Source organism: Numenius arquata, chromosome 6, assembly GCF_964106895.1.
Source record: "Numenius arquata chromosome 6, bNumArq3.hap1.1, whole genome shotgun sequence".
Classification (NCBI taxonomy): Eukaryota; Metazoa; Chordata; class Aves; order Charadriiformes; family Scolopacidae; genus Numenius; species Numenius arquata.
In genome coordinates this window covers 42,821,405-42,849,227 of record NC_133581.1, presented here as the reverse complement: position 1 = coordinate 42,849,227, position 27,823 = coordinate 42,821,405, and the positions used below count along the sequence as shown (strand labels likewise).

General features: G+C 46.6%; 1 protein-coding gene across 1 annotated transcript in view; it reads right to left on the bottom strand.

The window, feature by feature from the left end:
* Positions 1-27,089, bottom strand: part of MAPKBP1 (mitogen-activated protein kinase binding protein 1) — a 104,575-nt gene extending 77,486 nt beyond the window's left edge. The window contains exon 1 of the mRNA XM_074148884.1: positions 26,973-27,089. Coding sequence (XP_074004985.1) covers positions 26,973-27,089 — 117 coding nt within the window. The remainder of the gene's footprint in view (positions 1-26,972) is intronic.
* Between the last annotated feature and the right edge of the window lie 734 nt (positions 27,090-27,823).

The following is a 27,823-nucleotide window of genomic DNA, read 5'->3' as shown; positions in this document are numbered from 1 at the left end:
ATAAAACTGTATCAAGTTCCCAGGAAGACGTCACCGGCAGGCAATGGGAAAGTTCCAGACTGGTCTCAGTGATGAATGGGAACTGCATTCCAGAACTCACTGATGGAGATCGAAGGTAGATGAACTGAGGGAGTCTTCTTGAGGCATCAGTCATCAGAGGAAGAGAGCCACTGAAGAGGAGTCCTTGAAGAGGAGCCAACCTGACCCCTTTGCTCCCTCAGCTTTTATACTTGTCCCGGTTTGAGGTAAAACAGAACCAATTTTCTGTTTTGTAATTTTACCTTTTTAGCTGGGCCTCTTCTAACTAACTAAACTCTAAAATTAACATCATATTGTTCAGAAACCGCTCACTCTCACAGTGATAAAACCTGATAATACCAAGAAATGGTATGCAGAGAGGCCCTTGCTTATACTTATTGCTATAACAACCAAGGTCAGGTAAATTTGTTATTTGCCCCATTGGATGGTCGGAAGTGGGAAAGCATAGAGGGGTCACACCTGCAGGGAGGAGTGGACAGGACAGGTGACCCAAAACTGACCAACAGGGTATTCCATCCCATCTGCATCACGCTCAGTATAAAAGCTGAGGGATCAAAGGGTCAGCTCTCTTCCTTCAATGGCCGACGTCCGAGGAGGACCCTGTCTGTTCGTCTTCCTTTGATCCCGATCTGAGCATTCCTGACTCCAGATCTGGAATCCAGCTCCTGTCCATCACCAAGTCCAGCCTGGGACTTTCCCCTGTGCCTGCTGGTGACGTGATCATCATCCTGGGAGCTTGATACGGTTTTGTATATACTGTATACTTTTTTTTTTTTTTACTTTTTTTAACTTTTTTAACTTTTTTTTATTATTATTTATTATTTCATTATTTATTAATATTTTCATTAAAGTAGTTTAGTTTTTTCTAAACTCATCTCTTTTCTCTCCTCTCTTTTCCTCAGAGAGGGGAGGGAGGGGCCATCTGTCGTTCTGATTGGTCAATCTGGTCAAAACCACCACAATACTGAGCATGGCAGATGGGATGCGACACCCCATTGGTCAGTTTGGGTCACCTGACCCCTCTGCAGGGTAAACACCCAAGTCAGCTGACCCCAGGTTGCCACAGCAACAAGTGTAAGCAGGAGCCTCCCTCACTGAACAGAGAGGTGACCCTGCGCCACCCCCAAACCGGGACAAGCAGCAAAGCATTTCAGAGGATACATGCAACTCTCCAGTGCTCTGAAAGACCACTGAGGGGAAAAAACTGGTGTTTCTGTACAGGGCCTACCCATATGTGCCAGTACCTACAGCACTAGGCAGGAGAATACAGCCTGGGAAAACCATGTCCAGCAAGTCCAGACTTCATGAGATTGACCATCTTGGATCAGACACCAGTATCTAGCCCTGGTTCCTGTTTCCATCAGCAGCCGTAAGTGAAGGAGAAAAGTCAGGAAGAACGGTATCATAAAAAAAAAAAAAATGTATGCATAAAGTTTAAAAGCAGGGAAAGCAAATTTGTTTCTTTCTCACCTCCTGTCAATCTCCCAGTCTCGAAATAGACGTTCTCAGTTTTTAACCTATTTCAGTAGAGCTCTCCGCCATGAACTTATCCACTATGCCTATAAAAGCTTAGCATTCACAACATCTTTTGGCAAAGAAAGCCATTTCATATCTTTGATCAGCTCTGACGCTCTTCTGTGAACCACCTTCCAGGTCCATTATATCCTTCCTGAGATGAAAAGGAAACACCAGGACTACACAGGGCTTTCAAAGTGTAGTCACCGCAAACGTTTACAGAGCGGAATAATATACTCTTCCGTTTTGTTCTCAGTTCTTTTTTTCCCCATTAATACCTTACGCTCTATCTGCCTTTTTGACGTCCAAGATCATTTACAGACAGCAGCAAAGAGGTCACCCTGCTCAACAAAGTCACGGATGAGAATTCCTGCTGCTTTGCACTTGGACTTATCCCCCATTCTCTCCTCTCTGCTCCCCTATGGAAAGGGAAATCCTATTCTTGAATCAACAGTTTGATTTCAGCTTCCCCCTTCCTCTCCATACCTTTGTGAGCACTTATTCATGAACAAGGGCATCCTCAGAGGGAGTTCTTGTGGCACAATTATTACATTCCACTCCAGAATGGCTGCTTCAGTAAATGTCCACATGCAGACAAGGTCTATTTTAAAAGCCTTCCCATGGGCCCGTGTATAACACAGTTAATGTTTGAATCCATTTAATTAACTAGCGGCACCGAGTCAGCATGAAAAGACAACATCCATCAGAGTTCATCTATCATCCGCTGTACGATGTGCCTGCCCTCATCCTTCTCTGTCTAAATGTGGGCATATTAATAATGTATGTGCAAAAGCACGCACTCCTGAGAAAGCGGTGGACACTGAAATCCCAGAGATACATAACCCGCGAGGGTTACTTTGGAAAGTCTTTTGTAGCACATCAAGTAATCAGTTACCATCTCGTCCGAGGAACAGCTACATAATCATCTCTTCTTTTGCCTTAAAAAAAAAAAAAAGTGCTTTTACAGCTCAACTTGAGACCCCAATACTCTTCGGTCCTGGCAAGACACGACACAGGGAGCTCCAAAATCAGGCCCAAGTCTCACAATGTGGTCTCCCCATATTCTGCTCCCAGAGTTTTCAGCACTTCTGAAACACACTCCATGTTCGTGCTGCAACACAGCGAAAGTCATATCAATGCACTCTGGCATCCAATACGTGAAAATGCATCGTAGCTGTACATTGTCAGTGTCAGCATTTAAGAAATAGCTGTCTATTTCTTACATAAGTGAAATGTGATACAGAGCGCCAAATCTCACAGCTGGCCCTGTTTGTACATCTCTCCTGCTGCCCCTGAGCCCCACTGCAAAAAAAAAAAAAAAGCACGTTTAACCTCCAGGGACCAGCGCACACATTGTAGGCTCTAATCCACCGTCTGAACACGCTGTCTGATCTCCTGTTACTGCTGCAGAAAAACAAAGGCTTCAAGTTTTACATTTAGCTCTGCTGTGCTTCGTTTGGCACGTTAAACGCAGAACACTTACTACAGTATACTATTCTACTTAAGGGGCTGTCAGCATTTCCACTGCAAAGCCTTCATTTCAGGGCCTTATAACACAGCTGTGAAATATTCATTTTGCACTTGAGCTTAACATGCAAAGGTCTGGCTTTGGCCCAGGTTCCTCTGCCTGTTTGTTTTTTCGGGAGTTGGGGTTTTTGTTGTTGGTCTGGCAGGGGGAAGGCTGAAGACGGGTGGATGGAATTAACTGCAGGAGATGTTTGACTTACAAGAGCACACAAACAACAAAACCACTCAGCTCCACAGTTGGTTTCTGTCCTTCACATATCCAGTGTTTTCCCCTGTTTTTGTATGTGCACACAGAATATGCACGTTTTAATTTCTTTTTTTAACAGGCTTTTCTATCCACTCCCTCCTCTCTAGTCTGAGCCTTCTCTCCCACAGCATCCAGCGCTAGCAAAGAGTACCATCTTGACAAGCCTGGAGACTGAAAATACTCCACCTGCAAAAGCAACAGCAGCAAGCCGAGCTCCAACACATGACGAATTCAGAACATCTCTGCATTGACAGAGCCATCTCCACATCTCTCGCAATAAGTCTCAGAAGCCTTGCTCACTGCCACCATTGCAGACTCACACCAATTGCCTAACCAACCCTCTAGGAACTACTCCAACACCATCAAACTGGTTTCACGCAATCCACTCCACAGACTTGTTGCAACATTTCAAGGTGTTTCCAGCCAACGCTCAATTTGAAGCAGCATTCGTGGGGTGAAAGGATTCAGAACTGTGTCTGACCACTGAACAAGCCCTCACATTTTAACCAATTTATTAAAAAAAACCAACCAACCACACACACATCTGACTAGAACGTCATCATCTGCAACACAGAGTTGCTAATTTTAGGCAATATGATTTCAAGATAACCGGTTTAAGAACATCAGGGAATGATCTCCCACAACACAAATTATGAATGACACACCTTGGCATAAGAACAGCAAGGGTAGAAACTGACTTGCCCAAAGGTTTGAACCACTGAGCTATGGGAAGTATTACATTACATTTGTAAACCTGCATAAAAGCAGAGGTGGGATGGGGGAGGCGTTCTGATGGAAACGCTGAGCCTCAGCTCTAATGGCTCTGCCAGGTGTCACTACAATGGTTGCACAGGGGTGTGCATACATTAATTAAAAACGATCCAGGCAGTTGAGAGAACAGGGAACAAAACAGGGACAGAGGAGGAAGAAAGGGAATGTGAGCAACCTGGAGTCCCCGCAGGCTGTCTTTCCACACGCGCCGGCACACAGCATGCGTGCGTTTGTCCATCTCTCCACAGCCTCTCCTGCCTGCTCTCCCCTGCTGGCCTCCCCACCGTGCTGGCTGCTTCCAGTCCCATTCCAGCTGTCAGGACTGCATTCCTGACCCGTCAGCCCCAGCTGTCGGGAGCTACGTGCTGAATCTGCACTCTGCCGCCTTCTTCATGCACCTGGAATAAGGCAGTCGCAGGGAGGCCATAAATACCATTGCATAGCCCTGGGGAAGTGGGTGGGAGGCTATTAAAAGCACCTCTACCAGGAATCATAGTGAGGGAACTCAGAACTGACAGCAGCACACATCTGCAAATGTCCCTGTGGCCTGCAGAAGAGGATACATCGAGGGTTAACTTCCTACCAGCTTCTGCAGCATGACCTAGCCATCATTAAATAATTACCTTCTGTTTCTTCACTTAACACCAGACTGATCCCCCAAGTTTCTCTTCCCCACCCCCACACCAAGGTCCAATTTCTTCTAAAACACTGCAGGGACGAGGAGAGGCACATGTAACCTTATCAACCCTGGCTGAAGACATGGCAAGCGGCAACTTCTCCTCCTTCTCCCATTCAGCCATCATCTTCACCATAAAAGCAGCCCCAACTCAGATTTTCATGAGGTTTCACAAAAACCTCGTAATATCTGGGCTTCAGAGATACAAATGTGGTGAAGGGACAAGGGGTGGAACGTGTGTAAATTGTCCACCTTTTTCAGTGTTGTGATGATGGTTGCCATTTTTACTGTGGCGTGGGGAATTCTTTTTGTTGATGTAAGCAAAGATTGTGAAGATTGTGTGATGAATGTATACTTTAAAAAACAAAAAGCAACATCAAACAGGTTACAGGTTTGCTGGCACATGAAGAGTCAATCCTGATTTATTCCAGACTAAGCGTCTGCACATGGAGTCAATCGGGCCAACTCCACAGGCAGGCGAGCCCTATGGGACACAACAGAGAGATGCATCCTGTGTGGGCAGGCTTCAAAGAAGCCATTCCTTGAGCTCCCGGGACCTGGAATTGTGCAGGATCACTTCTTCACAAGGAACACATTTTTCCAATTTGCAAAGTGTGCATTACTTTTTCATAAGGAAAAAGAGCCAGCAAGATACCAGACTTTACGTAGGGGGTGATTTTGCCCTCCCACACAGGCAATTTGTCCAGTGATCTTTTTTCTTCATAGTAGAGAAAGGAACCAATTCACCTTCCCCTGCACAGAGAACTATCTGTAAGGGTATTAGTTACAAGCGAGGATTTGCAATGCTCCCCCATCAATCCGTCCCAACAGTGGAGATCAAAGGAAGCAACTTCTGACTTTCTGGCAGTGTTATACATTGGTCTCCTCCAAATCCATGCACAGGGCCTGAATATAGGCAAAGAAAGTGCTTCAGTGAGAAGAAGTAGTAAAAAAAAAATAAATACAGCTCCCTTAGGCAGCATTTCAGTTACTCATATAAGGGTTTGAAATCAAGCAGGAACAAACGGTTCTCTCAGCGTAAGGGTCACTGTTTATCATCGTTAATCATCACTTCCCAGATAGGAAAGGCTCCTTCCCCTCTGCTTCACCCAGGCTTTAGCGCTCAAGAAAAGCGAGAGACAAGAACAAGGAGAAAAGCCAAACAGGGATGCGGGCAAGGGCTGGCAAGGCTGCTCCCTGTGCAGCTCTGCCAAAGTCCCTCCCCACAGCCCCGGTCCCGAGTTGGGCCTGCTCCTAAATACAAGCAGGCAACAGCCCACAGCTTCACGTCAGAGACAGGCATCCACTCCAGGGAAACTGTGGCAGCTCCACATAACTCCTGACTCTGGAGAAGTCAAACACATGGGCTGTAACACGGCGTTTCTAACACTGATACTACCATGGCGAGGAGCTCCGTCCTAAATTACCTCCTGCTGAACTCTATAAACAACGCAAACGTTCAAGCTAAACTTGGACACAGGGAAGATACACTGAAAGAGAGGGCGCAGAAAGCCTTCCCCACAATTAACCCTGCCGAGGGGAGCCAGAGAAGGAAAGCCACATCTCAGCGCTTTCAAGAAAAGCACCAAAAGCACCACATTACAATTCCCTTCCCCAACTTCCTTCATTTCTTCTCACTGGTGCTTATTTTTGGTATAAACAAATCAGTGCACTGTTTGTTTGAGGCTTGTGGGGAACTTGGTGGTGAACCTTGGGAACAAGAGTACCAACACACAAGCTAGAGCTATGCAGGATAAAGAAAAGCCTTTTAATCAGCCTGCCTGAGGTGACACTCATAGTTCATTTGTGATTTTTTTATTTACACATAATGCCCTGTGCCACATCAATCTATTTTTATCCTTCACCACTGATTTGCACAATAGTTCTGTCCTAAATTCATCAATTGCCACTTCTAAAGTGCAGTTCTAGATCTCATCTGTGCTTACCCAGCCCTCATTGCCATGAAGGCACTGGTCTTTTGGAGAAGGGGACAGCTATAAGTAGTGTATTTAAGTCTCCAGGAAAGATGTAAAGAGACTCTCTGTATGTAAAAGCCTCGCCTTTTTATGCCCAGATTCCTTACACAGAGCAGATATATATCCCCTCCCTCCAGAGGAGGTCAGAGAGCTCCCCTCTGCCAGTGCCTGAAGGCTCCTGCCTGTAACACCTGAACTAGACACCTTGTCCTCCCACACAGGCATCTCCCTCAGACGGCAGTGATGCTATGGGGGAAAGTACATACTCACATCCTCAAGGGATTAGAAAATGGTTTTGTTGTAAGCTGATTTAAATTATATTTAAAAAAACCCAACACTTAACAGCAATTTAAAAGATGCTAAGATTGGAAGAAATACAACAGGAGGGATAGAGCGAGTACACAGCATTTATCACACAGATTACATCCCTATACAAAGAGGCAGGTGGTAAAGAGATTAGCATTCATTCTCTCCCTAAATATTGTCTGGACTATTTATTATTTGTTTCACAGTACTTGCAAGAAGTCCCAACAAACGTGAAGGCCTCCTGTGCTTAGAGCAGGTAGGAACATGTACTCTCACACAGCTTGCGATCTATAACCAGGTATTAGAAGACTGAATGGCAAAAAAAACCCAAATAGAAGCACTGAAGAAAAAAACCTAAAAATAGAAGCACACAGCTTGCGATCTATAACCAGGTATTAGAAGACTGAATGGCAAAAAAAACCCAAATAGAAGCACTGAAGTAAAATGTCTTGATTGTGGTCATTCAACAAATTAGCAGCAGAGCTGGGAATAACCTCACCTCCGTCCCAGATTCCAGCAGCTCTATGGCCAAGGCCATACTGTTGCTGTATCTCATTCCTGCTTGAGGCTAGGGACAATATTTTTGAAGAATGCTTAAAAATGAATCAGAGGAAAGCATGAGAGATTTCTTTTTTCCCCAAACCAATCAGGATACACAGAAGGAGCCACCCAAGCTTCCTGCCCACCCCCAGCCACCACTTGCTGCTGAGCTCTCAGCAATCCCTTCTGCACTCTCTGCCCTCTGCCCTGAGGAATAAGCTTCTTACAGAAGAGTCTTTATCATCATCTGCCCTTCATGCATCCTAGAATTAAGGAGATCTCCACATCTGTCAGCCAACATACATATTGAGCACCCAAGAGATTTCTCCTGTCAGCCAGAAAGGAGACAATATTCCTCCAGGAGAAGCGATACATATGAACATGGGCCAAAGATTGAGAAGACAAACTTAACAGAGCAGCACAAGCACAGATTTCCATTGTCTCCTCAACAAGCCTGCTGCCACGTCCTCCTGTGCCAGTACAGCTGGAAAGTCCTTCACCGGTAATACAGTGTCCCCACCACTGCACCTGCTGTTCCACTCAGGTACGCATTGCAGGGCCTTCTTTCTCCTTCAAAGATGCAAACTGGTACTACCAGAGAGTCAATTATCATTCATAGTCACAGCTATCCCAGATGCAGAACTTGGTTTAGTCTTTTCCAAACAGTTAAAATTTCTTGCAAGTTTTATGGCCTAGACCCAGCAACCCAAAGACATGAATAACTCCCCCTGCAAGTCAGCAGGGAGGAACACCATCAGATCCTCTCTGCCTTACACACACACACACACACACACACACACAGAGGAAACCACCACTAGACAATAAACCACACAGAGAGACAAAAGGTTATAAAGATAACTACAAAGCAATCCTAAACAAACTCATTAAATCATTCATTCAGCCCACTTTCCTTCTTCACATACTTTGGCCTTAAATGACTTCTTCCTGTGATTTTTGCCAAGCGCTTTCTCGTTTTCTTTTCCTGAAGGAAAACTGAGTCTGTAAACAAGAGGTACAATAGTCCAACATAAGATGACTTATTTGAGCAGTTCCTTAAAGGTGATTTCTCAGAAAAAGGGAGCAGGCTGCCATCTAAGTGATTTAAAACCCTGAAACAGGGGGAGTAACGCTGGAAAAGCAGGTTTCCTCTAGCCTACATTTAGGGTCAGAAGCACGGGTAACCAGCAGAATTACTAAACGTGAGAACTGAGGAAGTAAAGCCACACTCAGAGGAAGCAGTTTTTATCCCCAGGCTTAAAAACCCCTTTGTTTTTGCTACCACCTAGCTCCTGAAATACTTCAAGAAAGCAAACCATTACAACTACCACCATTTCTTTACTCCCCTTGGTTTGAAATGCAGAAAGCCCTAGATCCAGGAACACAACCAGCTCCTGTTCCTTCAACACTTCACTTCTGGTTTTACATGTTTAGTTCCTAGCAAAAATTGCTGCTGTAAAAAGTAGAACACACACACAAAAAAAAATAAAAATAGAGTTTATGGAACTCCATTCTTCAGAAGAGTCAATGCTCTCAATGCGTGATTTTCCTGTCAATAGTTTCAGACACATTCGCCTACTCAGAAGCATTTAGCAGAATCCGTCTTGGTAAGAAATAACTTTGAGCGACACATGTAGTCCAGCAATACCTGAAGTACTAGTCCTAAGTACATTTTTACAGTTTAAACAAAGGATATAAGAAGCAGACACTTGAAGGGCAAGCAGTAAGACTGAACAGCAAAGCAACACTTAAGAGTCCGAAACACCCCTGTTGACTGTCATTTGTACCAAACCACCATGCCAACCCTACTCAAGCCGCATTTCATGTCCTCCAGTTTCTGTCCACTCCTTGCTGGGGTGCACTGGCAGCAAGTGAGCGGGCCACAGCTGGATATTCTGAAGCTTCGCTCTCATCCCTGCACGGGAACTGTCCCCTGCGTGAAGCCAGGCTACAATTCCCATGACCTGCCAGAGAAGAGGTGTTGGATCAAACGGAGCCGATTGCCTGTCAGAGTTGAAGGATGCAACTGATGATTTGGACTTGTAACAAAAAAAAAAAGTGCAGAAAGAAATAATTGTGGAGATTGTTCATGGAGCACTGAACCCTGAAAATGTTCCCACCTGTCCACAATCTTGCCTCTCTTCTTCTAATTTTATCAGTCTGTTTAAGAAAAGACATTTCTACCTGCAAACCTTGCCTTTCTTACATCCTTAGAACATCAGAGGTTCACTGAATTTCACTGAATTTTTTTTTTAGAGTTGGAAGGGACCATATAGATCATCTAGCCCAACTCCCCTGCTGAAGCAGGATTGCTTAGAGAATGCTACTCAGGACTGCATCCAGGCAGGTCTTGAAAATCTCCAAAGAAGGGGACTCCACAACCTCCCTGGGCAGCCTGTTCCAGGGCTCTGTCACCCTCACCGTGAAGAAATTCTTCCTCATATTCGAGTGGAACCTCCTATGTTCCAACTTGTGCCCGTTGCCCCTTGTCCTGTCACTGGGAACCACTGAAAAGAGTCTGGCTCCCTCCTCCTTCAACCCACCCTTGAGATACTTATAGGCGTTAATAAGGTCTCCCCTCAGCCTTCTCTTCTCCAGACTAAAGAGTCCCAGCTCTCTCAGCCTTTCCTCATAAGGGAGATGCTCCAATCCCTTAATCATCTTTGTTGCCCTTCGCTGGACTCTTTCCAGTAGTTCCCTATCCCTCTTGAATTGGGGAGCCCAGAACTGGATGCAATACTCCAGTTGTGGCCTCACCAGTGCAGAGTAGAGGGGGAGAATGACTTCCCTCGACCTACTAGCCACACTCTTCCCTATGCAGCCCAGGATTCCGTTGGCCTTCCTGGCCACAAGAGCACATTGCTTGCTCATTGTCATTTTGCTGTCTACCAGGACTCCCAGATCTTTCTCTTTGGAGCTTGGCTCCAGCAGGTCCACGCCTAACCTGTATTGGTGCCTGACATTCTTCTTGCCCAGGTGTAGCACCTTACACTTTTCCTTGTTGAACCTCATGAGGTTCTTCCTTGCCCAGCTCTCCAGCCTGTCCAGGTCTCTCTGGATGGCAGCACGGCCCTCCGGGGTGTCAGCCACCCCACCCAACTTGGTATCATCAGCAAACTTGCTGAGGATACACTCTGTCCCCTCGTCCAGGTCACTAATGAATATGTTGAACAGGACTGGACCAAGTATTGACCCCTGGGGGACACCACTGGTTACAGGCCTCCAGCTTGAGCCTGTTCCATTAACCATTACCCTTTGGGTCCTGTCACACAGCCAGTTCTCAATCCACCTCACTGTCCCCTCATCCAGCCCACACTTCCTTAGTTTTCCAATGAGGATGTTATGGGAGACAGTGTCAAAAGCCTTGCTGAAGTCAAGGTAGATGATATCTGCTGCCCTCCCCTCACCCAGCCAACCAGTTATGGCATCATAGAAAGCTAGAAAGCTATCAGATTGGTCAAGCATGATTTACCCTTGGTAAACCCATGTTGCCCACTTCCAATAACCCCCTGCTCTTCAACTTGTTTGGAGATGACATCTAGAATGAGTCTCTCCATTACCTTCCCAGGGACGGAGGTGAGACTAACTGGTCTGTAGTTCCCAGGGTCCTCCTTCTTGCCCTTTTTGAAGACTGGTGTGATGTTGGCCTTCCTCCAGTCTTCTGGCACCTCTCCTGTTCTCCATGACTTTTCAAATATGATAGCGAGTGGCCCAGCGATAACTTCTGCCAGCTCTCTCAGCACTCGTGGGTGCATCCCATCTGGGCCCATGGACTTATGAATGTCCAGTTTGGCCAAGTGGTCCCGAACCTGGTCCTCCTCTACTGGAGGAAAAACTTACGCTCTCCATACCCTCCCCCTGGCCTCCAAGGCCAGAGGTTCATGAGGGGCAGCCTTAGCAGTGAAGACTGAAGAAAAGAAGGCATTCAGCAACTCTGCCTTCTCCGTATCTTCCACCACTAGGGTGCCCATCTCATTCCTCAGTGGGCCCACATTATCCCTAATCTTCCTTTTTCTGTTTACGTACTGGAAAAAACCCTTTTTGTTGTTCTTAACTGTAGTGGCCAAGATGAGTTCAGCTTGAGCCTTGGCCCTTCTAATTTTCCCCTTACATATCTTCACTGCTTCCTGGTATTTCTCCTTGCCTACCAGGCCCTTTTTCCAAAGATCATAAACCTTCTTTTTGTTCCTGAGCTCCAGCCAAAGCTCTCTATTTAGCCAGGCTGGTCTTCTTCCCTTCCTGCTTGATTTTTGGGACTTGGGTATGGCTCTTTCCTGCGCTTTTAAGAGTGCCTCCTTGAAGTGCGACCACTGTCTATGATATGTTGATATCTGCAACAACGTATTTAGGAGACAATATCATGGAAGGATCTGTTTACAAATTAGCCAAAGACAAACAAGCACTTAAAGATGGAATTAACACCAGTCACAAGTAAAGACTAAAACTGGCTGCTCGGTGCTTATCAGCACTTTCTGCTATTTCTATAGAGGTCACTTCCTATATTTCTTTTTGGTGAGATAAAAATCTGTTAGTGACAGAAAGGACCACAGAAGTCTGCACAATCTGCTACAGCAGTGAAGCTGACTGAGCAAGGACTTGCATTACATAATCTCGTACAAAGAACCAGACAGGTACTTAGAAATTGCAGAAGTTGTTTTGCTTACAAGCCCTGCCTGGGAGAAGTCCTGTGCACGCTTCATACGATTCAAAAGATGACAACAGCATCCCAAGGCACTTGTGAAGCACAGCTACACAATGATGTCATTTCAAAATACTGCTCCTTACATTATGTCACAATGTGATGACCAAGGCAACTAGAAGCTCCACATGTACCCAGACTACTTGTCTGATAGAAATAGGAGAACAGAAATGCCTGCCAGAAGGAGTTCAAGAAAACTCTGTTTTGGAGTCACAAGAACCCAAAAGACCGTCACAGACCAAACCCCGTGGCTTTGGCGGACCAGGTCACTGCAAACAGAACTCTGTAGGATTTCTGACAGATGTCCCACCATAAGAGAAAACAGCTGGGCGTAAAGCAGGAAACCAACACTCCAGACCCAAGTATCTCGCGCTTTCTGCTCTTCCCTGAAGGCTAATCATATGACATTTTGCTGCTGCTTCCAGTCACCTTCCCCAGTTTTTTCCACTGAAGATGGAGCACTGGGAAGGCTTCTCAAACCAGCTCTAAGGAAGTGAAGCCTTGGTGCTACCCCTTTCACCTATTTATACCAACAACATTACTACAACAGTTCAAACATATTTTATATATAGCTCTGTGGCTTATTTCCAGGCAGAAGTAACTCAATGCTGGTGTACATATGTCTAGGCCACAGCAATTGGAAAGAATGTCCCATAAACACTGTTAACTCTGCTGCTCCGCTGTGACCAGAACAGGCTCTACCACTGCAGAAATACAAGCCATGTTAGGAAAATAAATTAAATAAAAAATAAAAAATCATCCACCCAGAAGCTAAGCAAGCCACTCGCCACCTGCACAGCACTGACAGACTTCCACTGTAGCCCCAACAGATTTATAGCTGTAAGTTAACAGCCAGCGCTTGTCACATCAAGATATAGTGTCTGACTGCCAAGAGACTACATAGAGGTGACCAGGGTGTGTGGCAGCATAAGGGCAGACATGTAATACATAGAGCATCTGCCAGTATCCACTTGCATTTTAAAGTAATCTTATAAACTTAAGGGCTGGACAAAGAGAAGATAGTCAGATAGCTCTGTTTGCAAACCCTGCTTGCACTGAAAATATCAGTAGTGCTACCATATTTTAATGGGTCTGACTTCAGTACTGAGAAGAAACAAGAAGGGCAAGGCGCAGGAGCCCCAGACCAACATGCAAAATGTACTTCCCCTGGTGGTGGTTGCAGGAACCTCAGTGACACATAGATGAGCGAGGTGCCTGCTGAAAACCCACAGGATGCTGATCCCAGCACTAGGCCAAGGTTTTAACGTGACCCCGGGTGAGCAAACCCCAGGCAGCAGCCCACAGGGAGACGCAGTGCCTGCTACATTCCCCCTCCTAAAGGTGGGTGCTTCTGCCATCACACGTAGACAACTACCAGGTGGTAACTACCATGCCTTTCACCAGATTGTCCCTCTCAAGGGCTGCAAAGACAGCTCTGCCAGTCTTTCCAGTATAGATTAAAACCACCTTTCATCACATTTTTCTCTGCAACAGCTAAATACTTGAAGGGGGGGAGAGAGAAATTAATGTGGTTTTTTAAAAAAAATAATCTTGCTTTTTCTTGTGTCTGAATCCAATGGGACTGGACTTAAAGAGGAAGAAAGCAAAATCAATACTTCAGAAGTATCTAAAAAGACACAGCATCTTTGGTTATGTGATGCAGAAAAGTTAATGACCACCATCTCAGTCCTCTGCAGAGACGGGTGTCTCTTGTCCTGGGGTATAAATTACCTGGCTTTATCCTTTCATTGCATAAATCTGTTTGTAACTTCAGGGATGAAATTGTCCTTCCTGAACATGTCAGGTCAGCAATCTTGCTTGGATCAGAGGAGGCTCTGTCAGGGAGGCTCTAACTGGGGAGAAAAGGGGAAACCTCATTCACATTTTGGGGAAGATGACGGGGGTACAAAAGAAAAATGGAATTTCTCTCCTTAACTGTTTATTTGGCAGATGGGAAACAGGGAAAGAGAAATAGTCTCTGTTCCAGGCTTCACAGGACTGGTTAGCAACATGCCCAGGGAATATGGATTAACGGACAAAGTGCAGCTGAGCTGGTCAAAACAACATGATAAAGACAACTGCATGATATACATATAAGGCATGCACACACATACAGTCATGTGCATGAAATGAATCATCACATATGGACTCTGACCTTATAATCAGCCACAGAGGCACTTATCCTTACAGCCATTGGATGAAATGAACTACTCACGCTCATACTACCTCACACAAAATTAAGCACATGTTTAAGTATCCAAAGGAATGGTGCCAGAGTTTGCATTGCTTTCTTTTAAACCCTGCAAGGTCATCATGACTGTAAAAATGTTACACGAAGAGTTGTGCAAAACTTTGTGTACATTACAGCTGTAACACAATACCAGTGTCACTTTATAAGCAGGGGAAAAGAGTGGGTTGTAAGTTACTGTACTAACAGGCACACTAAGAAAAGTAACATACACTCAACCAGAACAGAATATGTTCTTCCTATTAAACACACACACGCAGAAAAATAGAAACATACTCATACCATCATTCAACCAGGCCCCAGCATTTAAGTATGCTCTACAATGCAAAATCCTGCTTGGCAGCTGTTTACAGTACTTTCCTTTCTGGGGATCTGAGAAAAGCATCCAAATTAAATCACACTGGAGAGTGGGAGGGCAGGAGACAGGACAGAACCCAAGCAGCAGACCTGAAAGTAAATCCCTCTTCCAGAGCGATGGCCACAACACATAGGCAGTGTTCCCTCTGCTGCCCATAGACAAGACCCCCTCCCCAGCAAGGGAAATCACCCACTTTGACATCTTATAATGGATTTTGTTCCTAAACCCTTCCTTCTGCCCTAACTGCTTCCACAGCTTACATAAGATCACTGATGATTTACAGTTCTGCCATCTCCTCAGCATGAGAGCTCCCCGACTCAACTAATCCCAAAAGCTACACAAACATGCTCCAGGCCCACAACACCGTTCCCCACAGCCCAGGGCAGGAATACCGGCTCCTCTTTTACAGTATTCCTTACACAGCCTCCTCCCCTCCTTAGCCAGGGCTGCTGGCTAAGGCAGGCCGGGTTGCTCCTCCCCATACAACAGGCCCTAAGAGCCAGAAAAAAACTACAAGGAGAAAGAAAAGAGTTTCTTGTTGCTTGCCAACAAACCTTTAGGCAGTAGGTGATGAGTGTTCCCAACTGTTTTAAACCTCTGGAAAGCACTGACAGCAAAACTAAATGCCTTATCGCAGCAAGCACTCTTCCCATAGGAGTATCACAGGACTCTCGGCAGCAAAGCAGTTATTTCTCCATCCCTGGTGACCTCAGAGTTCCCCAGGTGCCAGGTGTCCTGAAAAATGCTTTTCTTTCCCTAAAGAAAGAGGCAGATTTTCCTGAACTAACAAGACAATTCAGTACCCTCAGCAGAGTCGCAGAGCTGGAAGCTGCCCAGTGCATCTCGTACAACCACATCCTCTACCACAAAGCAACCTGGTGCTCTCTTCCAGCCTTACTGGTCAGCCTGCAACCTTGGTCACCACAGCTCCACCATGAAGGACCAGACACAGTCTGGAGACAGAGACTATGAGCACATAATATAGGGTTTGTCTAGACTGGAAGCTTGGTTTGTCCATTTTTTTCCAAATCCTGTATTTAAATTAACTGGCAAGGGCTTACCCAAGGGTGCAGTCCCTGAGAAGAGCATCGGGACAGCAATGCCCAGAGGAGCCCTCCCAAATGCTGGTAAATGCAATTTTGCAAAAACATACCAGTGTTAAAATTGCTTTCATTTTCCACAGTTCAAATTACACTTTTTTTTTTTTTTTTATTATCTATTACAAACCATTTCTGCTATTTTTGTTAAAGTTGCTGTTTAAATGTGGGGGACTTTCCTTTTCTCCTTTTAACTATCATTCTAGACACCATTTTTCAGTAAACGTGGGGGATGATACCTGTTATATACAAAATGACAGGATTTATTTGAGTAACCTGGTCTGGTGGGAGATGTCCCTGCCCATGGAAGGGAGGTTGGAACTCGTTGATCTTTAAGGTCCCTTCCACCCCGAACCATACCACGATCCTATGAAATCCTATGAAATCCAGCGCCGAGCACACGACGCGCCGCGGCCGCCCGGGGGCGGGGCCACGACGCCCCGCCCCCTCGTCTCCCATTGGCCGGCCGGCGTCTCCATGGCCACGGGAGGCCCGCAGGCACCGCCCCTCCCGCGGCACCGCGCCGGGAGCCGGCCCGGCCGGAGACCGAACCAGCCGGGAGGGATGAAGGGAGGGATGGAGGGAGGGCTCCGGCGCGGCTGCAGCGGCCGGGGCAGCGCTGGAACGGCGGAGGGAGTGAGAAGCGAGGGCAGAAGGAGCACGCCCACTCCGCGAACCTGCCGGCAAGCAGCGAACGGGCAGGCCAGGCCGTGCAACTGCAGCCCCGGACGGGTGCCGCGTCGCCTGCCGGCTCTCGCCTCCGCTCCAGCACGCCTTGCAGGAGGCCATAAATCAGCCCGCTGGCCATTTTATTAACGGTCGTGTTTACATTCAGACGCTCCTGGGCAGAGATGTTAATTCCAAGGACCTGGAGTAGCTCCGACGCACAGCAGAGATAGTCCAGGCCCTGCATCTTCTCCCCCAGCACGTGCTCTGTTTTCCACCAATTGCTCCATCAAAAAAGTATTTACCATGGAATCACAGAATGGTTTAGGTTGGAAGGGACCTTAAAGATCATCGAGTTCCAACACCCATGGACACTTCCCAATAGACCAGGTTGCTCAAAGCGCCATCCAGCCTGGCCTTGAACACCTCCAGGGATGAGGCATCCACAGCTTCCCTGGGCAACCTGTTCCAGTGTCTCACCACCATCAGAGTGAAAAATTTCTTCCTGGTATCTAATCTAAATCTCCCCTCTTTCAGTTTGAAGCCATTACCCCTGGGGCTCGGACATCAAAAGCTTATCTCTAGCCCCGCTACAGAAAGCGGGCCAAGAACTTCACAAAGCAAGCATCTATAAACCACCCACCACAACGGTGATGCAGGAGACCAGCTCTTCCAGAAGCTACAGCCAAAACCAGAGCCAAAGCAGCCAGCAGCGAGGAAGCTGAAGAAAGCTACCTCTAGCCCGGAGTACCCTACCCTCGTCCTCCCCCAGCACCAGTTATTCGCACCGCTGATTGCGTGTGAAATGCACCTCAACAGCTTAGCTCAGGAGGCCTGCAGAGACACGCTGCGCAAACCATGGATTATCAGGGAGGAAGATTATCCTCCCGGTGCAGGAGAAGGTGGAATCCCAATTCCAGCCTCAAAAGCAGATCAGGATTTTCAGAACAGCTACATCCGTTGAGGCACACCGCACATTCATTGGAAATATTTGTTAATGTATTTCATTAAGAGTGTTTTATGTCGCCTTGTCCCCATACCCCTCCACCACCACTCCCATAGCGGGGTTTGGGGTGCAGGACAGGGAAACACCCTCAAGCCAGCCCTCATGGTAAGGCAAGACACACAGAACCGTTTTTGCAGCGTGTCTGGCCATGATTCTGTCCAAGAAAACCAGGTGAGCTGGGACCAGAGGGGCTTAAACAAACAAAGCAGATCCCAAATTTGTCAGTTCCAGTTTACAGTCAGCAATGCTTTTGGACCCAGCTGCTCAAGAAGGATGACACCTCCAAAGCAGTTTTGAAACAACTGCGCTGGAGACCACTATATCTAGTTCAAAACTGGGAGATAAGCCAAATGCAAGGAGTTACACAGCTGTTTTAAAGCCCTGGATGCTGGGACACTTTGCAGTAAGTGGATAAGTATCCTCCTGTCTGTTTTACATTGAGGAAAAAAGAGGCTCAGAGACAGTCTGAAGAGCGAGCACAGAACCCAAAACCATTAACTGCATTTAAAAAAATACACAGCACTGTTTCAAGGTTGACTCTACATTTACACATTTCAGCAGCACAGAAGCATCGGTTAGTGGCATGAAAAACGTCACTCTTAGCCCAGACCAAGCTCTTGCAGGAAAAATGCTAATATTGATGCAATACAACTGGAAGAAAAAGGTCCTTTTACTGGTATAGCCTGTTTCTTTGAGGGAAAGGATCATTCAACAGACTCTTTTGATGTTGTGTCACCATTAAGATAGCTTGTCGTGGAAGCTCAGCTTGCAAATTGTTTCTGGCACAGGCAAGTGTTGGCCCAGTACACTCTTACAGTCACGCCCCCTCTGGATACCTCTGACACCATCCCCATCCCCTTATGGTCCAGGTCTCAGCCCCACAGCATAGTCAGGGCTGAAGCACAGAGCACAGCAAGTTCTGAGCACCAAGAGTAGTCACCAAATAAGGAGGCAGGTCTTCCACACACTCCTTTCACCTTCAGGCCTCTTCAATGTTAGGGACCATGTAAAGAACTCCAGCTCCTTTGGAGCAAAGTCCTGGGCTGAGCAATGGTGCTTTTTATTTTTTTAATGGCAAATGAAAGCATCCCTAGTACAAACAGGACTTCAAAGGCAAGCGGCCCCTTATGCGCTACTCAAAGGTGACCAACCCATTTCAAAGCTCTTGGGAGAGCTCAAAGGCTACCACTGTTGAGCACAGGAGAGGCAGGTAACACTTCAGTACTGGCACTTCAAACAACTGCCCTGTGCTGTCCTTAGGGGAGGGTTTCTGAACAGGCAGCACTGTTTTTCACAGTGCCTACTTGGAAGGCAAACAGAAGCAGAGAGCTTTACGAGTCTGCATCCTTGAATCTATTGACACTGCCATAAAGTTGCTTTCTTCTTCTTTCCAAAACTCCTCCGTCTGCCTCCTCTCAAGGCATTTGTTAATGTTGTGACTCTCTACTGCTATGCAACCCCCAACAATCTACTTTATTCCAGAGAAAGGAGTCTCTCTGGATTCATGATGGGGGAAGTTTCAGCCTAACTACGCAAAGTGTTTGAGAGATGCAGAAAGTAAAGAACCACCTCTGTAAGGAAGGAATGTTATTTTTCAAATTCCACCAGGTAAGACGTCTCATATTAGTTGTTAAATCACATTAGCCTTCTTGACCAATTGAGAATTTTAATACTGTATTTGGGAGAACAAGCAGGAATGGCTTTTATTGCTATTGGCTTGGAAACTGCAACTACAACAGCAGTTCATAGATTTTTCTATAGTACTATTTTCAATTGGAGTTTCCCCACAGTAACTAACAACAGCACTGGTCTCCTGGGACACTAGCAAAATTACAAGGCTTACTGGGGTTTCCACAGCTCTAATTCATATGGTGCTTAATCTGCTTGAGCCTGTTGGAAAGTCATCATCACCAGAGCTACTGAAATCATTAGTGACAATGGAACCAAGTCAGCATTTACAACAGCAATGTTTGGGGACTTTTAAGCAAATAATCCTAAATGAACACACAGTCTTCACATGGGAGAGGTGAGAAACATCCCTGGTAATCTGCAAGAGGCTGGGTTTTGTGGCTAAGGCTAAGATTTGGCCTCAGAGGATCAGGATTCAATTTCTAGGTCTGCCTCAGACTTCCTGTGAGAGTTTGGAGCCATGTCTGTATAGGAAAAGCATGTTCCATTCCCCCCTCCACTTTTTTTTTTTTTTCTCCAGGCTTAAACCTGAAGCTCCTCTGGGCTGGGTCTACTTTATCACGTCTGTTCAACGCTCACTCACCAAAGCAAGGTAGAGATAGGATGCTCCTGCAGCCTATGGTCATATGAATATTAGCAGGGACTTACCTTTACACTAATAATTTTGAATACAGATCACATAGCACAGATCCATTGCTGGTTACAACAGCCGCAGGCCTCAGCTAAATTTTCCTTTGCACAACATGCAGACATGCTCAGCGGAAGGCTAAACAGCGCTGTGGTGAAAGGAAATAGTGGGAGGTTTTTCTGAATTGCAGTAGCCACCCTTTGGTGTGTACAGCCTCAGCAGGGCCCACGGGGTTTCAGGAGCAGGGACCAGCCCACATCTGGAGCTGGAAACCATAGCAGAGAGCACACCCCAACCCTGCTACGCATGTACAGGAGCCCTCAGAAACTTCCAGCTCTGCAGAGGCAGGTACATCAGACACAAGCAGAAGCCTGAAGTGACTGAAACTAGGCTTGGTGCTAGTTAATTATTCAGACCTTAGCTGGGGTAACTCAGCAGTAATATCAGGGCTTCATTCTGCTAAGCGCTGCTTGTGCCCCATGTAAGCGCCACTCCCTGCCCCAAGCATGAAGACAAGAAACCTTTTAAAAAAGCCAAAGACTAGCTAGTACATGGTGTTTGCTTTCACTCTCACAGAGAAAATTGTACCAAGGCTAATCAAGCAACTTCTTCCTAAGACCTGATGAACAGGAAGCAAACTATCTCCTCAGATTTGCCAGGCCAACAAAACGCTGACCATTACTTTCTCAGCTGGAAATGGCAGTGATGTCCTGTAGTTGCTTTCTACTTGACACAGAGTGAAAAAAAAATACAAGTAATTTTATGGGTACTTGCAAACCCTTGAGCAGATAGTGGTCCAACCTGGCCCGACTCCATCACTTCAACTCTTCTGTCCTCCTGAACCAAATGAGGTGATACACCATAGGGAGTGCCAAGCACACAGCTGGTGAAACAGATGGTATGCTTTGGAGGAAGTCTCTTTCCACTGTGTCTGTGGATGCCTTTCTCCACCAGCCTTCCCTGCACCACACTGAACAACAGCTCTGACCAGCAAGCAGTAAATGTACCACCTGCAACCCCTCTGACCAGCCCTGACTTCTGCCATCTTACCATCCCAGCCAGGTCTTTGGCAAAACACCACATACTTCACAGCTCACTGCAGAACAACAGCCCACAGGCAAAAGGGGGTTGTCAATCTATATGTTTACGGCTTATCCAGCACAGCAGGGCCAGAGTAAAACCTGCTTACACGTCTCTCCAGCCAGGTTAGCTAAGTCCCACGTGCCTTCTCAGCATACCCATCTCATCTGAAGGAGGTGAAGAACAACATGCAGGCCAAGACTTCTGCAGATCTAAAAGACCATCCAGGAAAGCAGCACGTGACCACCCAAGGGAAGGAATAACCATTTAAACTCACTTAGCAAATGACCTGGTTTGTGTTATTTATGTGACTGCACCCCAGCTGTTAACACATCATCATTTCCCCCCTGCCATGAAGGGTCTTCCTGCTGTCTTTCATGGTCAAGACAGCACATTATTTAGGGGTAGACAGAAGGGTGGATCTTGTCTCAAGATTGGTGAGAAGGGTCACAATGGTTCATGAATGCAGTTGCAGGCTGCAAAACTAAACATGTAGAATAGCTATATGCTTTTATATCCACCATACTTCAAGAACCAGAAGCTATTGGTGCTGAAGTCCACCAGCAGAAAAACTTTGGCTTTGATATGCCCTGTGGCTAAGTCATGTTCGGCTCCAATTCAGGCCAGGAGAAGTAGCCAGAGTAGCCAGATCACCCTGTAATTTCAGGACAAGGCATAACATGCAGAGAATGAAAAATGGAGCAAGGAAAACCTGTGCGTGAAATTGTTAACAAACACAGGGTCATCTTGAGCACCATGTACTTGAGGATGAAGGAAAAGGGACCAGAGCAGCCCAGTAGGGAGGGATTCAGACCCTGAGCTATGTCACTTTCAGCTGTTCCACTGACTTTATCCACAGATATGGATGGCCACTGACATGCAGGGCTGGCTATGAAGAAGCTAACTAGCCTTTGCTCTCTGCTTTAAGAGACACTTATAAGCCCAACCAGAGACAGATGTGAAATCCCTTTTATCTCTGGACAGCAGTCCCTAAGCTATTGAAGCAATTGGGTGTGTTTAGACTGAGTCGTGTAGAGCTGTGAGAGATCCCTGGCTATCAACTGGGGCCAAGCAACATTCATGGGTGTAAGCTTTGAAGCAGAACAGGCACAGCAGCAGAAGGCCAGACCAGGGTTAGATGCACCCTCTCAGCTGTGCTACTGGCTCCGCTGATCCCAGAGCTGGCGGGCTGAGCACAGCTCAGAGTCCAGCGGAGTGAAGAAGGGGAACAGGGCAACACCGCCCTGAACAGCCCCTCAAAAGCACCATCGTTATGTAAAAGACCCTTCCAAATCCTGCCAAAAGAAGAGCTTGTGGCAGCATGAGACAGGCTGCTCTCTGCCTCACCCACACAGCCAGGCTGCTCAGCCCTGCATCCCATTTCCCTGGGAAATGCTGCCCACGAGGAATCCAGCAAGCTCTGCTGCTGCAGGACCAAGTTGTTCCCAAAGACTTCAACTAGCAACAAGCCTCAGCTGCACCTTAAACGATTTAATAAGAGGTGATGATTTTTGAAGCATTTATATCAGTGAATCAAACTCGTGTGTTTTTTGGTTCTGTTCCAGTTCAGGTTCAGCAGTTCTCAGCTGATCTGGTTAAGACCAGTAGTGGTCTAAACTGATTCATGTTGGAAGCTAGAATATTTTCAAACAAAAAGGACTGTGTGCTGAAGGCAGGAAGCTACAGCTAGGCCAGAAATATTACTCCACTCTCCTGTGCCCAGGACAGTTTGTGATCCTAGACGAGACCTGCAGCTTCTCAGGGGATTGAGGAACTGTGTTGGCAATGTGAGGGGCATAACAAGGCACAACAGGTCTCAAGCTTCCATGGGTCTGCTTCCCTCTTAAATCTGTGCCTGTGCACGTCCTGCTCACCAGCAGGAGACAGAAACAGGCATACGTTTTACTGCTGCCCTAACCAGGCTGATGGCAGCCCAGAGGCTGGCAGTAAGAACTGACCACACCTCACCAAAGGAGGACAAGAAACCTTGTCCCACTAGGAACAACTTAGTCAGGGCTCATTTTCAGAACAAAAGCTCTCAAAAAGGTTTTGCAGAGCCACCCAGTCCAGCCCAGCATCATGGAGCAGAACAGGCACTTCAGCTGCACATGCTCGCAGGACGCTTGGTGAGGGGAGATCACAATAAAACAGTCCCGGTGCTGAATGACTTCCTGCTGGGGAACATCAGGTTTTAGTCAAAGCACTCTTTTAAACCGGCAACTTGAAATATTCCTGGTTTAGAAAAAACAGTAGAGATCAAAGAAACAAGCAGCAAATTCCAAATGTGTGTGTTTGACTCACTGGCTTAACACTTCTAGATAAAAGCTTGTAGCAGGTTTTGTAGCAATTTGTTTCTACGTTGACATTCATAATCTGGTTTGACTGAGGACACCCCCCCCCCACACACACACACACACAGAGGTACATCACTTAAAAAGATGCTTATATTTACAAGAGTAAAGCTTAACAATATGAACATCCCCTGCAGGATCCGTACCTGCTCAGGTACGTTATGTCTGTGTAACCAAGCTACAGGGTTCTACAGCAACCAGGGCCATTTCAGCAAAGGGAGATGGCTCAACCCTTTGCTTCCGCGCCGTCCCGGTGACCGACGCTGCCTCAAAGACCCTCAGTGCCCAGTTTTCAACCCTGTGTCTCTACTGGAATCACAAGCATGGTGAGCAGATGGACGGTGGGGATTCTGGTAGGGCTAGTAATCCTCTAGAAATTGAACTCGGGCCAACCAACTTATCTGAGGAAATTTTAGCTTCCAGCCACCAGACTGACAGGTTACAATCCCAACAATCAACGGACCCAGGCGTAAGCCACCGTACTCTAGGTCTGTATTGGTTCAACACGAGAAATGGAGATCTGGAGAAGCCAGGAAAAGTGGATTCAAGCCACAAACATCAGAACACACATACACACACACAAAGTCTAAACACAGAGCTAGTCAGGCAGCAACAAAAATCAGGACTCCCACAAAACAAAAGTTGTTTTTAAAAAGCAGCAACAAAACTGAACACTACATCAAATTTGTCAGCAAGCTTTACTTAAAGACATCCCTTATTTTATCTATTATTTTTTCTAAAATATCCATGATTACGTATTGGTTCCTTAGTTTTACTCCTGCAGAGATCTCCTGGGGCTGCGCAGTAAAACCATGCATTAATTATAGGCAAGGAATAAGTCCTAATAAAAGTCACAAAACAAGTTCTCTCTTGTACAGTGCCCAAGTAACACATGGCATGTCCCGCACAGCCCTCATGCAAAATCTCTGTATTTACCCACACTCCCCCTTCCAGAGCAATGCACAAACAGGTCTCTGCGGAGCCAGCCTCCCACAGGCTGCCCACGGCCAGCCCAGCATTACATGGCTGCTTCACTGAAAGGAGCCAATTTTCACAGGGCTTCTCTTCAGCATGACAAACTGCCCAAGGGGTCTGTCCCTAACCACTGAGACAGCCTGACGGGCCTCCCACCGCCACAGGGATGTTTAGGAGAGAGCAGGGACACTTTCCACTAGAGGGGAAAAATCGCAGCTCATGGAAGTCAAGGCAGTGCCACTGAGGGTGCTTGTCCATCTTAAACCAAACAGCTGGCTGCAATAAAAGCCTGAGGGACTCAGAGGAACCACAGAGCTGTTGAGGGCTTGCTCTTCACCTACATCTGCATGTACAAAGCACAGTATCACCTTTCAGGCATTAATCTAGGGCAATAGTCCTGCTCCATCCTATATAACCAAGCAGCATTCAGCAGAGATGACCAGCCAAAGCTCCCAGCTTCACAGGCCCATCCATAGCTCCACATGGCTAGAGTCACACGCATCTCTTAGAGCAGTCATTTGTCAAAAAGCTCAAGAGACAAAGATGCCTGGAAAGCCCTTTCTGCAGGTCAGCAAAGATCCTTTGGGGGTGATGTGTATGATGCTCAATTTCAGTCCCAAGGGGTTTACACCCATACCAAATAGCAGACTGGGGGGATCTGTTTCCTCCTATTTTAGAAAAGTAGAGCCGCTTTTCACCTTGGAAGGCAGAGGAGCACACACATAGCGGAGGGAGCATCTCCACAGGTATCAAACAGGCGAAGTTCTTCTGTTGGATCTTTGGTAAGGAGCCTACTCCTTTCTGCCTTGCCCACCCCAGCTGTCCCACTGAAGACAGGACATAACTCATTTGAGGGAAATTCAGAGCAGAATGCTTTGGGAAACCAACACCAGCATTCCTTCTCATGACAAATTACTTCTACCAGCAAACTCCCCAGCAGTTCCTCTGCGTCTCACTGATTAACTGCTCTTACTAATAAGATACACAAAATCAAGCCCTCAAACCCTAATTTGATGGTGTAGAATGAATCCATGATATTCCCAGCAGATCAGACAGCCCTGGCTGCACACTGGGAGACAGCAAGAGAGATACAATGGAGCTGTTCCAAAAGGCATGTGCAAGGTAACAAACAAAACCAACCAAACAAAAAAAACCAGGTACCAGAGAATACCAGGGGTTGATAGCAGGTCCCCACTCTGAAAAGGGGTAGGCAGACCTCAGCTCCTTTTCACAGAGCCAGAATCCAATGCCCGCTGTACGTGGTGGTACAGGTGGCTTTTGGCTCTTCTGACAGAGGTCTCTGCAGAATATAGATCAACGAACTGCTCTTCAGCAATGGCTACAAAGCACGCTTCACTGGCGGTCCACAGGCTGCATTAAATGCAGCACACACATGCACATACCGAGGTCACGCAAAAACACCAAGGACTCTCCTCTAGACAGCTTTGAGGAAGCCAAGCAGGTTTTTCGCTTGCTTTGCAAGGGAAGAATATTGTGCTCTTTGGTATCAAACAGCCATCTCAGGGGATCTCTGACCTGAACTAGAATTTTGAGAACAGGATTTCACGCTGGGGACAGGCCATAGTGTCATTTGTTTCCCCTACAGTTTCTACACTTCACTCCAGCAGCTAACTTTTGAAGCGCTACTATTCTGAGACAAATGCACTTTGCAGTCATGGATTACAAGGATTTCTTATTTATTAGTGAGTCTTCACAAGGGGGGAGGGATTTAGTTTTCTATTTATGGAGAGAGAAAGCACTACACAAAGGCTGAGTGACTTGCCCAGGGTTACAGGTGAATCAGTGGCAGGGACAGACCGAGTTGCCCTGACTCAGAGGTGCCTGCTGTCAGCACAAGGCAATTCCACCCAGCTCCTGTTCCCCCTGCAGCCAGGGTTAAGTCACCCTCCTCTTCTCACGACACCAGCCAATTCCCAGTGAGTGACTACTTGTCAGGAATCCTCCGCAACACCAGGAAGAATGGATGGATTTTTCGGGTAGAAGCAATTATACCCCAGACAAGACATCCCCAAGGGAAGGGTGTCTGAAGCACACAGAAGAAAGCGCATCCAGGCCTGTGGAACACAGACCCCATCAGAACAGTCACCTCCAAGAGATGTCTCACATCCTCCATCTTTCAGATCATCCTACCCTTCCCCACATGCTCAAAGAACACTCCGTTGCAGGGCTGAGAGTGATCGCTTACACAGAAGAACAGTGTAAGTGTGTTGTTAGCTGCCAGTAACACAGGTTAGCTGTTGGAAACATGGAGGAAGAGGCAGCATTGTTTCTCCCATCAGTCAGCTGTAACAACTCCACAGACCACAGTGTGGGAAATGCCAAAAGCGTTCTGATACAGACTGGTTACACACCACACAAGCAAAAAGAGTGTGTTTCAGAAGAGGGATCTGGGCTTTAGCAAGGAGCTGAAGCACAGTAAAGACCCCAACTAAAAGACAGACTACAGTCACATATCAGTTGCTCTGCATCACTCAACAGTCACACCAGGTCTCCCAAAGCAGTATTGTTAGTACTTAGGCAACAAAGTTATAGCATGCTAGCGACACCACACAGCACTCACCTTGCTGCCTATATCTTCACGCTTGTTCCCAGGCTTGCTTCTCCTCAGCTTAATGGAAGGAGAGCGAAGCAGATTTTTGATCCGACTTGTTATTGTAGACCCTTCGACCGACATCATCTCCAGGTGCCAAGAGGGTGTCACCCCACACACGAACTGTGCCTGGGGAAGGAGCCCAGGTTTGAGGCAGAAATACCGATGTGCTCAGCTTTGCTTATACTCGTTCACATATCTCTCAGCGATTCTGCTCGGGAACTCCACTCCTGTTACACTGCAAAGCTATTCACAGAGGCTGGCAGACTTTCCTTTTGCAGATTCCAGAGGATCAAATCAGCAGTAATCTAAACTGAAAGATGCACCCGTGGGTCAATACGACATTCACAACAAATTCTAGCCTCATTCTTCGCAAGAAATACCAGAAGAAAAGAGATTATGATAAGGATGGGTGCAGTATTACTTATTCTCAGAGGCTTCCACAAAAATTATCATCCTTTTAGTATCAATTAGCACATTAAAACCAATTCGCAGATCCAAAATTTACACGTTTTACACTTCAGTATCATCTTATGACAAAGACAGAAATTCCCACCGTTGGAGTCCATTAGCAGGGTCCATCCAGCCCTTTGCTTTTGCTCCATACACCATCCATTCCACCTTAGGCTTCACACTCTGGAAAAGCACAACGCTGTGCTCGACTATTAAATGCCAAGTCGCAGAAGCACAGTGAGAATAAACGCGAGGAAGTGAGTTTTTAACTCTCACAAATTTAGCTCTGCTTTAAGTGCACACATACAGTGGGAGATAGCTGACAATAAAGGCATATAATATTTCGCATCCCCGCACCCCCCACTTAA